Source organism: Lepidochelys olivacea, assembly GCF_965140295.1.
Source record: "Lepidochelys olivacea isolate rLepOli2 genome assembly, chromosome: 3".
Classification (NCBI taxonomy): domain Eukaryota; kingdom Metazoa; phylum Chordata; order Testudines; family Cheloniidae; genus Lepidochelys; species Lepidochelys olivacea.
In genome coordinates this window covers 31,164,293-31,179,303 of record NC_140413.1, presented here as the reverse complement: position 1 = coordinate 31,179,303, position 15,011 = coordinate 31,164,293, and the positions used below count along the sequence as shown (strand labels likewise).

General features: G+C 41.1%; 1 protein-coding gene across 3 annotated transcripts in view; it reads left to right on the top strand.

Annotated features, from left to right (window-relative positions):
* The window catches only part of GRHL1 (grainyhead like transcription factor 1), a 65,655-nt gene extending 51,449 nt beyond the window's left edge, over positions 1-14,206 (top strand). For 2 of the 3 annotated variants that reach the window (XM_084624774.1, XM_084624775.1), the window contains exons 11-16: positions 2,219-2,358; positions 2,832-2,869; positions 3,252-3,340; positions 5,506-5,591; positions 9,054-9,118; positions 11,933-14,206. In XM_084624774.1, the coding sequence (XP_084480900.1) occupies positions 2,219-2,358; positions 2,832-2,869; positions 3,252-3,340; positions 5,506-5,591; positions 9,054-9,118; positions 11,933-12,047 (533 nt within the window). In that variant the 3' untranslated portion in view covers positions 12,048-14,206. The remainder of the gene's footprint in view (positions 1-2,218; positions 2,359-2,831; positions 2,870-3,251; positions 3,341-5,505; positions 5,592-9,053; positions 9,119-11,932) is intronic. The other variant, XM_084624773.1, reaches the window with a different exon arrangement.
* Positions 14,207-15,011: the final 805 nt, after the last annotated feature.

Here is a 15,011-nt window from a genome sequence, read left to right as displayed (position 1 = left end):
TCATACTTTTATGTTGACTCCTACGGAGCCAATGTTTTGATGGTCAGTTATACATTAACAGAGTTTGTTTGGTGTAAAGTTTGTATCCCTGTTTCTCCTTCACGTTGTGCAGCAAGGAAAAGTGTGTATTCCTTGTCTCTCCTCTGGGCTGTTTGAAGATGTTACATCCACTTGATGTGCTTGTCAGAAGCTCTGCTTTTAACAGTCTGATTTGGTTCAATAAAGCATTAACCTCACAGTTTGTTTAAACAGGGTTTCCTGACCCAGCAAATGCAGGCCTTGCGGTCGCAGAAGAACACAATCACACAGGGAAACTCAGTTGTTCAAGGGCAGTTACAGGGAGGGCAGAGTTTTTAAATATATCATAAAAAGAAGGATCAATGCTTTGCTAGCATTTAACAAGTGTGTATGTGTGTGTGGGGGGGGTGTCTCCTATCCCAAGTACAGTAGCCCAAGCAGGATCCAGAGACGACTGTGTACAGTACTAGAGCTAATGGCTGAGAAAGGGTAATTGCATGCTAAACCCCCCATTTGTAGAAGTTCGTATCTATCTTCATAAATGCTGCTTATGGAGCTAAACTTCCTATGCTTGGGCTGAGCCCAGATGTACTGTTTATTTCCCCATTAAGGTTGAATACATATTGTTTGGCTATTTTTGAGCTATAAGCATTACAGTGGCTTCCAGAGACACAATTGCTGTATCTATATGGATTGCTCCATAATAGAGCTGGTTGGTAAATTTTGGTTGAAGTTTTAGAAAATCAGTTTTCCCACAGAATTTAAATTTTTGACTAATTGTTTTGAAATTTTTTTCAACTTTTTTTCCATGGGAAATTCAGAATGAAATATTTCATTTTGGGCAGGCTTAACCCAAATCAAAACACTTCAGTTTGCCAACCCAAATTAAAATCTTTCATTTTGGGTCAGTTTGACATTAATCTCTGTTCATCAGAGCTGCTAGAGTGCCTCATGGGAGCTGTAGTTTAGATACCTCATACTCCATTTTCTGTAGGCTAGGCTTCCTAGCTGAACTACATCTCCCATGATGCACTGTGGTTTCTTCCCGCTGGTTGAACTGATGTGCTGCATCATTGGAGTCTTGTGACCACAGTGCTCTGTAGTACATGTGGTCCATCCCAGAAGCACCCAAACGACATTGCCAGGAGGCACACAGTGGCTAACAAGGGAACAGATTAATATTGAACTAGACTGAAATGTTTTGTTTCAATTCACAATGGTGAACCAAAATTTTTCACACAACTTTCCATTCTGCAAAATGTTGGCATCTTGCCGAACTCTACTTCACAGTAGTAACAATGCTTCTGTAGTGCTTTCCATTTGAGGATCTCCAAATGCTTTTCAATACTCTGTGACTGAAGCTTCATAGCCCCTGTGAGGTTGAAATATCCCCCGCACTGTGCAGAAAGGTACAGTGAGTTACACAGGAAGTCTGTGGCAGAGGCGGGACTAGAACCTAGATGTGACTCTCCCAGTCCTGTGCCCATAAGACCATCCTTCATAAATGTTCTTAAGTGAAACAAATATTGATCAGCTCTGTGCGCTTTTAAGAAGTGATATGCTACCAATATTGAAACAAGGCATGCCCATATACCAGAGTGCATGAGCTCACAGAGAAGGAGTGAGCTACTGGGGGAAATCTATTAATTCATTTGTTTACCCGTTTAGACAAAAGCCCTTTCTCCTAACCCCAGCCAAGGAGGGAAGCAATGCCACTTGGCAAACACTTCCTGCCACTCACTGGAAAGGCTTGTGGTAGATTCCTGAAAAAATAGGAGTGCACTGAAAGTAGAGTAGTGTTTAAACTCTGCCATTTGAAATTGGGGTGTGTGGGAGGAACCGCGAGGATTTTTAGCTATCTTTTGGGAAGATTTTACTGAAAATACCTGACATGTGACCCATTCCAAAAGGAATAAGCATCTTTGGCCAGGGTGATTTAGTGGTCCCCAGAATAGGTGACTCCATCAGAGAAGGGAAAACCTCACACTTTCCCCTACTCTCCACACCCCCCCCCAAAAAAAACTAGGCTGAGAAATTAACAATGGGATCCGAAGACCCTCCCCTTCACACCCACCCCAGCACATCACTGCTTAACAGCAATACATTGCTCTTAACGAGTAAGGCTACAACCATGTCATTGTCTTAAATATCCATATATTACAAATATCCATATATTATGATCTTTGATATCTCTTTACAGTTCCCGATGTCAAAGTGCCAATGCTTCCTTCCCACAAGCGGACAGACGTCACTGTCTTCAAGCCATCCCAAGATCTTGACACTCAGCCAGTTCTTTTTATTCCTGACCTTCACCATTCCAGTCTTCAGCGTGGGACTCATGTATGTGATGCCATTGTGTGCCCTTAATATAAAATTAGGGGCATTGTCTGCCTATGTAATAATACTGTACATAGCCACTGGGCTGGTTCTTAAATGTATAACAATTGGGAGCAAAAAGTTAGTATTAAGTGTGATCATATAAACCTTTATGCTTCATGGCATAAGCCTAACAAATGGGAGTTAGGAAGAAAACTTGCTTTGTGGGCAGGTAATACTTCACCTTCCTGTAAAGCGTTTGATGCTGGCCACTGACAGGATACTGGTCTAGGAGCTCTGGTCTGATCTCTATGTTCCTATTGTTGGCTTCTCAGGTCCTCTTTCTTTCTATCTAGCTAGCTAGCTATCTAGCTAGCTAGCCACACACACTGTGGTAGGTTCCAGTTAATGGTCCCATGTCATTTACTATCCAATATAGTTGAATATAGAGCACCTTTCTCTGTATACTCAAAATTTTTTCTTGTTTTGTTTTAAAGGTCCTTCCAGTTGCACCAGAAGAACTGGAGGGTGAAGGGTAAGAGACTCGCTATTTCATCCATTCTATAACACTATTGAATTGCATGGTGCTGTAAAATCAACTAGGAAGGTGAGGTCCCTGCCCCAAAGAGCTTGCCATGTACTCTAATATTCTGTGTTTTACTCCTCCCCTTATGTAAGCCCCAGACCATAGTCAGACCTATAAGCAACAGCAGCAGCAGCAGAATCAAAGCACCTGGGCAGTTGTAAATAATGTGTATTGACTTGTGTAGAAAGTAATGCCCATTGTAATTAGGGTAATAGTTACCCAGGTTCTCAAATTATGTACATCATAAGATCCATGACGTGGCCATTTCCCTGCTTCCAGGCAAGAAGGCTGCTCCTACTGATGATGCTTTTTTTTTCTTTCCCTATTGCAGCTCTAATATGAAGAGGGGGCCTTATATAACTGAAGATGATTTTATTGCACCTCCCAATAAGTTGACCAGAACAGAGGAACCAAAACGAGGTAACTTTTTCTTTTTTTGACACATTTGTTGCATTGCCATGAAAGAAAGCCAGGTAAGGGGTAGGAATGCTTTTCTTTGGGTGGGTCAGGGAGGGTAGTGTCTGCTCTCTTTTGATGTGCCCATCTGATTCTCATCTGTGCATCTCCTGCTAGCACTTATTTTGGGAAGAAAATATTCCCTTTTGTGCCTCAGCAGGGGAGCCAGCTAAACTTGCAAATACATAATTTTTGGTTTTAAGAACAGTGGGAGTTTTTGTCTCGTGATTAGGACTTCTGGTTCTATTCACAGCTCAGACATTGACTTGCTGAGTAAACTTTGGCAAGACACTTAACTTCCCTGTGTCTGTTTCCCGCAGCTAGAATCGTACCACTTTCTCCAGGGCTTTTTTTTTTTTCATGGTTTTTAACCTCTCAGCACCCTGTTGATTAGGGAAGTGCTATCATCCCCGTTTCGTAGATGGAGAAAGTGAAGCACAGAAGGTTAAAGGACTTGTCTGTGGCAGATGAGGAACTGAACCAATGTCTCTGGAGTCCCAGTTACAACCTTAACCATATGGCTGTCCTTCCCCTCTGGCTGCGATAAACAAATGAAGATGTTTGCTAAGGGAAAATGAGAATTAATGAGAGCTTTAGTAAATCATAAAATGGGGACCTTATTCTGTGGGTAGCTGCCATAGCATCATATTTATGCTCTATAATAATACCTAGCTTTTATATAGCACTTTTCATCATAGAATCATAGAATATCAGGGTTGGAAGGGACCCCTGAAGGTCATCTAGTCCAACCCCCTGCTCGAAGCAGGACCAATTCCCAGTTAAATCATCCCAGCCAGGGCTTTGTCAAGCCTGACCTTAAAAACCTCTAAGGAAGGAGATTCTACCACCTCCCTAGGTAACGCATTCCAGTGTTTCACCACCCTCTTAGTGAAAAAGTTTTTCCTAATATCCAATCTAAACCTCCCCCACTGCAACTTGCATCAGTGGACCTCAAAGCACTTGACAAAGGAGGCCAGTATTATCTCCATTGTACAGATGGGGAAACTGAGGCACAGGGGTGAAGTGACTTGCCCAAAGTCACCCAGCAGGCCAATGCAAGAACCAGAAGTAGAAGTCCAGAGTCCGTCAGTGCTCTGTACACTAAGCCACACTGCTTCCCTTGTATAGATGGTTATTGCTCTGTTCGCTTTTAAATGCGCCCCCCTCCTTCTGCCTTCATTTTTAAAACCTCCTCCACCAAATTAAAAATCTCCAAGCATCCAAGCTTAATTCACCCCGTTTGACCTAGATGTTACAGTATATTTTTCCAAATCACAGGTGCATCAGAGCAGTGAGCTATCAAACATAGTAAACAATATGTGCCACAATACCTAGTAATTAGAGGGTGAATTAAGGACTTTGAAGCTGTTACATGTCCACATTTCCCTGCTCTTATTTGCTTATTGCACAGCCTTAATGTAGTTTTTAATGGGGCTGTTTTTCTGTGTAATGGCTCCGTCTCCATGAGCTGGAGGACACTCTGGTTGTCTGGCTTCTCATTCTTTCAGTCCAGTCTTTGGAGCGGGGAATCAGATCCATATCCTACTAAATGGAGCAACATGATTGCTAATAAATATTGCTGAACAATAGCAAGGAAGTGAAATGGGGAAGCAAAGAGGGGGAGAGACAAGATTAAAATGGGGGGGAAAGTATAGACCGTTGCAAGAAACTAAAGAGAAGGAATAGCAAGTTCAACATGAGTAACTGAACTGGTATCTGCTGCATTATTTTATTTAACAGTTTCTCCAGGCAGCCAGATAGCATGGGCCAAGCCATCCCATAGCCAAGAGACTCTGAAGGATGTGTGTTCCACTTGTTCAACTACTCTGCCTTCTCTAAAAGCATTTCCAGTGTAGCCTTTTATCTCATTAACAAATGGAGACAAATGCAGGATAGTTTCAAAGGCAAAGGTGTTTAGCACCTGAGCTTGGGACACTTCTGCATGTCTTGTTGCTTGTCACTCTTTCAACAAGCATATAAAAGGTACATTTTTGATTTAACTAAGTTTGTGTGTATATCTTCTCTGCATTATCTTAATGTATGTTACTCTGTGCTTTCACAACACTCACTTATGCCTTGTCCTCAAGGAACAAATATATATTAAAGCACTCTCTCTGGTTTGCATTCAGTGTTGCTGTATGTCCGAAAGGAGTTGGAAGAAGTCTTTGATGCACTTATGCTAAAGACACCATCTCTGAAAGGTCTAATGGAAGCTGTAAGTATCAGGGCAGTTCATAAAACCTTGCATCCTGTCTGTGAAACCATGAGCATGACATCTGGTTCCCTAAATACTTAAAGTATGGCGGAGCTTGAATCATAGCTGCAGTTTGAGTCATCTAAATATTTCTGTTGCTTCCAGTTAAAAAGTAGGTGCTGGTTCTCCGCCTAAGTGACCTTTGAGTAAGGGGGAGAACACTGCAGTTAACTCCTCAGTTTCTATTTAAAGCTGACTTTGAAAAATAGAGCAAGCAAAGACCGTTCCTTACCGGCATCCTTCACTGGTGCTGTGGTGGGCTTAGCTCATCAGGGGAGCAGCTAAGTCTGCAGTGGGCTCTAGCGAGTTTAGTGGTAGTTCCAGATACATTCGAAGTAGTGATCTCTCAGTCAAGAATAGCTGGATTCTAGAAATATTAAACATGTTTGCCTGGGATCTATTTTTCCACTCTTAAGAATTCAGAGTTTGAATAATCTGTGCATAAGAGAGCAGATGAAGCTCATGGCTTAAATTTTCAAGTAACTGGTGATTTTAGGAGCCTCCATTTTTGTGTGTCCAACTTTGAGACATCTTGAAGGGGCTTGATTTTTGAAGAATGGGTGCTGCTCAGCACTCTGTGAACATCAGGTACCTTTTAGGTGTCTCAGACTGGATGTCCAAAAACCTTGAGGCACCCAAAATCACTAGTCATATTGGAAAATATACACTCCTAGGTTCATTTTTCATCCAGATCCTCTCCACCGAGCTGCAGAAGAAGCTTTTTCAGATTTTTCCATTGGTATCAAAACTAATCTGCAGGGTCCTACTTTGTGACTGTTTGTTTTTCATAGTTTGGGGGTAACATTTTAATTAGTTGCTGGAACAGTTTCTGGAGCATGTCCAAATGGCTTATATTTTTATCAGTCTCTCATTACTTTTTGTTTTCCCTCCAAGCCTAGCGAATTGTATCCTCATTCCAAGGGACTATGTTAATGCCAAATTTCAAGGTGTTTTTGAACAAGGGTTACAGCAAAATATCTATTTTTGCAATGGGAAAACTGGTTGTTGTTTTTTTATTATCCATAATAAAAAATGGCTGAAGGGATTTTGTTTTAACTTTATACAGACATGCCCACATGCACTCACAAATAAAATTCTTCTTTAGTCTGAGACCAAGCCTGGAAAATGTAAATTAAAAAAGTGAATAGTTCAGGAAGTTGTGAGCGTGTGAAAACGTGAAAACGGAGAGGTTGGAATGGAAACTGCTGTGCACCCTTAACTGTAGCTCTTGCTACTGGCTACAATAGTGTGATTTTTAAGCTACGTCTATGCTGCGCCACAATTTGGATTACAAGGGCGTGAATTGCAGAGCACACCAAAATGTGCTCCAGCTGCTCTGTGTGGAGGCTGCTGGTACAAACTAAAAAGGTCTGTGGTTTCAAACAGGACTATGTTCGCACCAGCTAGGTACCTTCTTTACACCAGCAGCATCCATGCAGAGCAGTTAGTGCATGAAATTTTGGTGCGCTCTGCAATTCACACCCCCATAGTCTGCACTGTGGTGCAGTGTCGACAAGCCCTTAAATTGCAAAATATCACCCACTCCTCCAATTGCCTGCTGGGGTACAGGGAAAGTGTAGAGGTTACTTTGGGGAGTACCTGTTGAATTTACAACAAACATTGAAACTCTTGGTCATTTGATTTTGCTTGCTTGTCTTTGTCCAACCAGTGTCTTGTTAAGGTTTGACGGCTGAAGGGTTTAAGGTGGTAAAGTGAAAGTACTCATTAGCCTTAGTCCTGGGATCCAAAATCCATTCCCTAATCTGAGATTCCATCATGGCTTTTGTGACTTGCACTTACGATGTGTTACAAAGCATTTGCACCTAATCTTTGGGGGTACAGGGGGAAGAAGAGTTTATTGACCCAATTGTAGCATTGACCCAGTTCTACTCAGACCCTGATGTAGGAGCAAGCAGAATGTATGTACTAGAACAGATCTAAATCAGGAAATCCCCACCTGTTACTACGTAATGCAAGATGGGTATTTGCTATCAGTGTGAGATTAGAACAAAAACAAAACTGTAGATAAAGCAACTTGCCAAAGAAAATTGGTTGTAGAACAATAACAACCACTTTGTTGTGGGTTTTACGGGTTTATGTGGTTTATGTAATAAAATACTTAATGAGGTGACTGCTGTTTTTTATACTGACCTCATTTTGCCAATTATTGTAGGATATTTGCAGCTGTAGGATATTTCCTTAGCAGAGCATGCACATTCCTCACCTCATTGCTTCTGGGATGTGGGGGCAGCATATCCTTCCCTCTCCCCAGTGGCTAGGGAAACTAAAGTTTAGCATTTTGTTTTAATTGCAGAAAAATTAGGGTTTTTATCAGAGAATTTTATTTTTATTTTTTATCATGGAAAACTAAGATCCCTGGTGACCAGTGCCAGTTTTCTTCAAGGCCTGTTCTGCCATACATAAAGCCACCATGGTGTGGAACCCAGTTACCACCTGATAGAGGCAGTTGTGGTTAAAACATGATTCAGTAGTTTGTTGAAATCGGAGGGTTCGCTCAGGGCTCAGTCATGAGAGCACTTTTATTTAGTTGTTTAAATATGGATGTTTGAAAAATTTGACCAGAAACTTCAAAGTGAAAATAAGAAAATTTAAGCATTGAAACTGATTGATTGCATTCCTGTCCTAAAAAGAAAAGGAGTACTTGTGGCACCTTAGAGACTAACCAATTTATTAGAGCATAAGCTTTCGTGAGCTACAGCTCACTTCATCAGATGCATATCGTGGAAACTGCAGCAGACTTTATATATACACAGAGAATATGAACCAATACCTCCTCCCACCCCACTGTCCTGCTGGTAATAGCTTATCTAAAGTGATCATCAGGTGGGCCATTTCCAGCACAAATCCAGGTTTTCTCACCTCCACCCCCCCACCCAAATTCCAGGAGAGTGAATTTGTGTGGGGGGGTGGAGGGTGAGAAAACCTGGATTTGTGCTGGAAATGGCCCACCTGATGATCACTTTAGATAAGCTATTACCAGCAGGACAGTGGGGTGGGAGGAGGTATTGGTTCATATTCTCTGTGTATATATAAAGTCTGCTGCAGTTTCCACGATATGCATCTGATGAAGTGAGCTGTAGCTCACGAAAGCTTATGCTCTAATAAATTGGTTAGTCTCTAAGGTGCCACAAGTACTCCTTTTCTTTTTGCGAATACAGACTAACACGGCTGTTACTCTGATTCCTGTCCTAGTAATTAATCCACTGGTAAACTGGAAATCATAATGATTAAAAATTGGCATGTCCTGTTGATTGATTGGGCTACTTTTTAGGAATGTCAATCTTGCAAGGCAGGGTTTTTGTATTTCACTTTTACTCAGGTGCACGATACAATGATGTAAATCAAACAAAGTGACCTACAGTCTCTCTCATTTAGGGACTCTGTTTTCTTTTTATGTTCTAGATATCTGACAAGTATGATGTTCCTTTTGATAAAATTGGAAAAATCTTCAAGAAATGTAAAAAAGGGTGAGTATGTCTCAAGTAACATCTACCACAGCTTTCCAAAGAAAGGGTGATATCTTGTGATGTTGTCCAGCTGTTTTAAAAAAAAAATAAAATACACATTATAAACCCCCTGCATGTACACGTGCTCCCTTCATACACAACACAGATGCTAAATCTGTTCCAAAATGCACGGATTGGTTACAAGGCTAGTAGGGACCATTTTGATTATCTAGTCTGACCTCATGCATAACACAGACCCCAGACTTCCCTGAATTAATTCCTGTTTGAACTAGAACAAATCTTTTTTTTTTTTTTTTTTTTTTTTTAAGGAAAACACCAGTCTTGATTTAACATTGTTGTTGATTGTGAATCCACCACAGTCTTTAATTCCCTCACTGTTTAAAACAAAACACAAAAACCCTGCACTTTATTTCTAGTCTGAATTTGTATAGTTTCAGCTTCCAGCCATTGGATCTTGTTTATACCTCTGTCAGCTAGATTGAAGAGCCCTCTATTATCAAATTTCTGTTCCCCATGTAGGTATTTACAGACTATAATCAACTCACTCCTTATCTTTCTCTTTGTTAGGTAAATATATTGAGCTCCTTGAGTCTTTCACTGTAAGGTTAAGGCATGTTTTCCAACCCTTTAATCGTTCACATGGCTCTTCTCTGAACCATCTCCAATTATTTATCATCTATTTTGAATTGTGGACACCAGAACTAGACACAGTATTCAATCCTTTAATTTTCCATGCCTTTGGAATGTGCTGTAAAGAGCTGTCCTCATATGAGTCAAAATACTAAAGCAGGACTGCCTGGGAAAGGTGTGAATTGAAAGTGTGCTAACCAAAGGCAATTCAATTTAGGCAGGCATCTGTATCCATAAAGACCATTTCAGGAAAAGAGGAAGTGGTGTGATGTATCCAGATTGCAGCAATTGAATTGCCATCCCCATTGTGTTTTGTTGTTACATCCATAATTGTTAAGTTGTGTGCACTGTTGTAGCTGTGTTTAAATGGCCACTTCACCTTGAATGGTCCCTTGAAATGTGTGTTCACTACTTATGCTAAACAGCCTGTTCCTCCTTGTATTTAGCTGTGAAACTCTGGGTACGTCTACACAGCAAAGAAAAACCCATGGCTGGCTTGTGCCAGCTGACGTGACCTCGTGGGCTTAGGCTTGTAGGGCTGTTTTACTGCTGTCTAGACTTTTGGGCTCGGGCAGGAGCCTGAGCTCTGGGACCCTCCCACCCCACAGGGTCCTAGAGTCTGTGCTCCAGCCCAAGCCCAGATGTCTACTAGAAGTGAAACAGCCCCATAAGTCTGAGTTGGCTGGCATGGGCCAGCTGTGGGTGTCTAGTTGCTGTGTACCCTCTGAGTACCTTTCCCAGACATGAGGAGGATCTCAGTGAGGCAGACAAGCTTTTGAGCCACACACACAGAAGTTGATCCAATAAAAGATCCTGCCTCACCCACCTTGTTTCTATATTTGTTAGGTGTCCAGCTGAACCAGTTCAGAGCTTTGTGAACTATCCATGTGTCTTGAAACTGAGTTAGGATCATAAAGATTGTGGGTCAGGAGTGCTGTGTTGGAAAAGGTTTTCCCATCCAATGAAAACCTTCAAGATCTCAAAAAATTTCCTGTTCTGCTGTGGGACAAACCTGAGACCTTTTGATATTTTCTGCAAAAATATAGAGGCCGCACCCGAGAATAACCAAAGCCCAGTGGTTTTGGCACTTGCCTGGGATGCCTCCAGCATCCTGATTCAGAGCAGAGACTTGTACCTGCGTCTCCTGCATCCCAGGTGAGTGCCTTATCCCCCAGGCTATTCTGGGATGGAGTCTGTCTCCATCTCTCCTGTTGGAGTTGTTCTACTTTTTGCATAAATAAATAAATATTCATTGGGACAGAAAGCGAGAGACTGACTCTCTAGTCCAGTGCTTAGGGCATTCACCTGGGATGTGAGACCCCTGTCCAAGTCCCTGCACCAGTGAACATTTAATTATTTATACAAAGTGGAATCAGACAGAGTATGGTCTTGGACCTGGTTCTCCCATGTGTTTTGCATTCAGGTGAGTGTCACAACCAGGCGATTTTGTGTGTGTGACTCTCTCCCAGCTCTATTTATCATTTTTGAGATCATTCTCCCTCCATTTCCCACATGCTGGTCTTGCAGCTCTTTCAGATTGTGACAGTGGTTTGTAAGTGTGGCTTCAAGCCACAACAGTAACTTTTGAAGCAGATTAGATCAGTTAAACCAGTGGTTCTCAACCTTTCCAGACTACTGTATCCCTTCCAGGAGTCTGGTTTGACTTGCATACCCCCAAGTTACAACTCACTTAAAAGCTACTTGCTTACAAAATCAGACATAAAAATACAAGTGTCACAGCACACTATTACTGAAAAATTGCTCACATTCTCATTTTTACCATATAATTAGAAAATAAATCAATAAGAATATAAATATTGTACTTGCATTTCAGTGTAATATGTCGAGCAGTATAAATATTTCATTGTCTGTATGAAATTTTAGTTTGTACTGACTTCACTAGTGCTTTTTCTGTAGCCTGTTGTAAAACTAGGCAAATATCTAGATGAGTTGATGTACCCCTTGGAAGACCTCTGCATACGCCCAGGGGTACACATACCTCTGGTTGAGAAGCACTGAGTTAAACCATGATAGGAGATGAAGGGTCAAAGAGGGGTAGCAGAGATCCCGAGTTATTTCTGGGCAGTCCAGAAGTGTTCTCTTAGCTTTAAATCAGAAACACTTAATGCATTTCTGGTAACTTCTTCACTTTAAACTATAATACTTACCAGCCTTACTTTCTAGAATCCTGATCAACATGGACGACAATATTGTGAAGCACTATTCGAATGAAGACACCTTCCAGCTACAGATTGAAGAGACTGGAGGATCTTACAAGCTCACTCTCACTGAGATCTAAGACCAAAGCCATCGAACCTCTGTGGATTTTAAATGAAGGTCTCAGATGAACATTTTTCTGTAATTTAGTCTTCCGGGTAACACACTAATCGCTTTCTCTAGAAGAAACCCAATGAGTTCAGTTCTTCCAGGGATCGGAGCACTGTGTATTTAGCAAAGTTGATACAGTCATATTTTTGTTCTTCCCAAAGGACAAAACAATGCTCATAACTCAGTGCACTTGAAATGAGTGAACAAAGATATCAGGAATTAAATAATATTTATGTACAAAACATTAGCAAATGGGGATGGGGAGAGAAGCCTTGAAATAGTGGTGATATTCTAACTTCTATTTATCTATTAAATATTCATGTGAGCCTATCAGCTGATAGTGTCTTATTGGACTGCTCTCTTGTAGATGCAGCTGCACAACTCTCATTGATGCTTATGGGAGACTAGACTCAATAATGTTTACTGCTGAACAGGGCATGTTGCTGAAATCACTTGTTTAATTTTTGCGGGAATGTAAAACTGCCTTGCTCATGAAGAACTTACCTAAGTTGCTGTGTGAACTCATTTGACATGAAGCTGTATTGTATATAAGTGCAATATATTTTTGAAGGTTTGTAAATGTGTACATAGGAGTCATATATAATATATACAAAAAATATGGTGTTCATGTATATACAGTGAATATATGCAATGAACCCTCCCTAAAAGGATACTCTATACAGGCAACCAGCTATTTAAAAGCCTAGTATGCGCCAAACCTGAGCACACATTCTATATTCATAGAACGCACAGAGATGACTTGTTTAAAGAGGATTTTCCCAAGCAGAAGGAATGATGCTTACCGTACAGCAGACCACTCTGTACACCGTGAGGTGTGGTGGGTTAGGTTTGTGTTGTACACTACCAAATAAAGTTCTACAATGGCTGTGTTACTCATATTCTGTACCTGTAGTAAGATTGTGTATTCTCAGTCTTGAACCTGAGAGGAGCTGTGTGCTTGTGCTTCCAGGGAATAAGCCAACCTCTTGGGTTTATGAAGAAGTTTTCCCTACGGCCAGCTATTCCGTAACTGCCTGCTCCAGGATTTCTCATACCATCTTCTGAATCCAGTGCTGGCTACTGTCAGAGACAAGATATTGGACTAGATGAGCCAGTACGCTGATCCAGTCTGGCAGACCCTGTGATCCTGAGAACTTGATCCTGCAGGTGAATAGATAAGGATTGAGAGATTAAGGCCCAAGCCACCAGTATGGCCATGTAGCACAATGCTCACAATCCAAGTAGGTGTCTGGGGAGTGGGCCCTGCAGGCTGGCAAGCTCACCATGCTCTGTGTTCATCGTGAAGCATCAAGCCTGCAGCTGTGGGAAGAGAAACTGAGCAGTGGCTGCCTGTGACCAAAACACTGTTAAATTTTAAAATATTTAATATTAAAAATATTTAAAATTGCTGCTATGCATTGTATCATAGCCTTTACTCTGACTATTCCCCCGTCTTCCAGCACCAGGCCTGCTACCCCTCCATTATTCCTCAGTGATCAATTTGGTGCAGGGACAGAGTTTTGCTGACCTACTGAGCACTCCATATTCTCCATGCTGTGTGACAATCTCTCTGTACAAGTTTTCAGCAAACATTGAGTGCTCAGTGCTTTTGCAGACTGCAGACAGCTTGTAGGACTCAAACCTAAAAAAGAAACATGTCTGTAATGCTGTGGGCATATTGATGAGACTGCACCAGCATGTAATCTCTCCTAAGCACGTCCTGGTTTTAAGAAAAAAACAGAACTCTGTTGTACTCAAGTTTCTCTGAATTTACTGTAATTTGGGCTTCCATTTATATATTCGGGGGGAAATGTTACTGTGGCGAGGGAATTCTTATACACTCATGTAGACATACAAATTCATTTTTATTGGAAGTGGAAGTTTTATTACAGAATCAGTCTAGGGCTAGGGAAGTAGATTTAGATCATTTGTAGATGTAGACTTGATATGATTTTCTTGTACTGTTACCTTAACGAAGTATGTGACTTAAATTAGGGATTGTTTTCCACTATAAAATACTCTGGGAAACGGGTCTTATTATAATAGCAATGTTGTATGTTTGATCAAACTGGAGTTTTTGGTCTTGCCTACTGTTTTGCTTTTTTTTAATTGTATAATTGAAGATATATTTTAAACCAAAGCTATTAAATTTTATATGTCCATTTCTAATTACGAGACTCTCATGTAATTAACAAATTTTAGCCTCCCTTCTGCTGTGACTAACATGCAATTTTAAAACAAAACAAAAAAAAAAAACAACCTTGCCTTCTAATTTCTCTTACAGATATCAGCCAACAGAGGCGCCCCTTGCTTTGTTTTTATCTCCTCATAGCGAACACCAAAACTGTGTTTAATATTTATTGGTTTCAAGCCAAATAGATCACTTGAGAGAGAGTGTGTGCATGTGCGTACGCATGCATATTTTGACAGTTATTAAGGTAAAGGATTATTGGGCGGCTCCATTGAAATGAATGACAAAATTCCCATTGGTTTCAGTAGAGTCAGGATTTCACCCATTGTTGTTCTAATGACTGTGGAGTTCTGCTGTCACTAATATAGTTCTTTAATTGAACTGAGAGGTTTAAAATAAAAGATCAGAAGATGTTTCTTTCCGTATAGCCTCTAGGAAGCGTTTTCTAAACTCTCAGCCTGTCCTCGAAGGCAAAAAAAAGAAAAAAAAAAGTGGAGAACTGCTGCATCATAAGCACCAATTTGCAGCGCCTGATTGCACTTTGGTAAGCGCAATTGGCCCATTGTTTACAGTTTGGTACCTCTGCAAACGTAATTCTGTCCAGCTGGAGACTTTACAGCCCAGTAGCCCTGAATGGAACACTGGACATTACCAGTCATGCCATTTCTCAAGGGATCAGCCTCTCCCTGCTTTTAGCTGAAACTGGGTACCATTGGCTTTCCTAGGGGAGCTGACAGAAGCCTG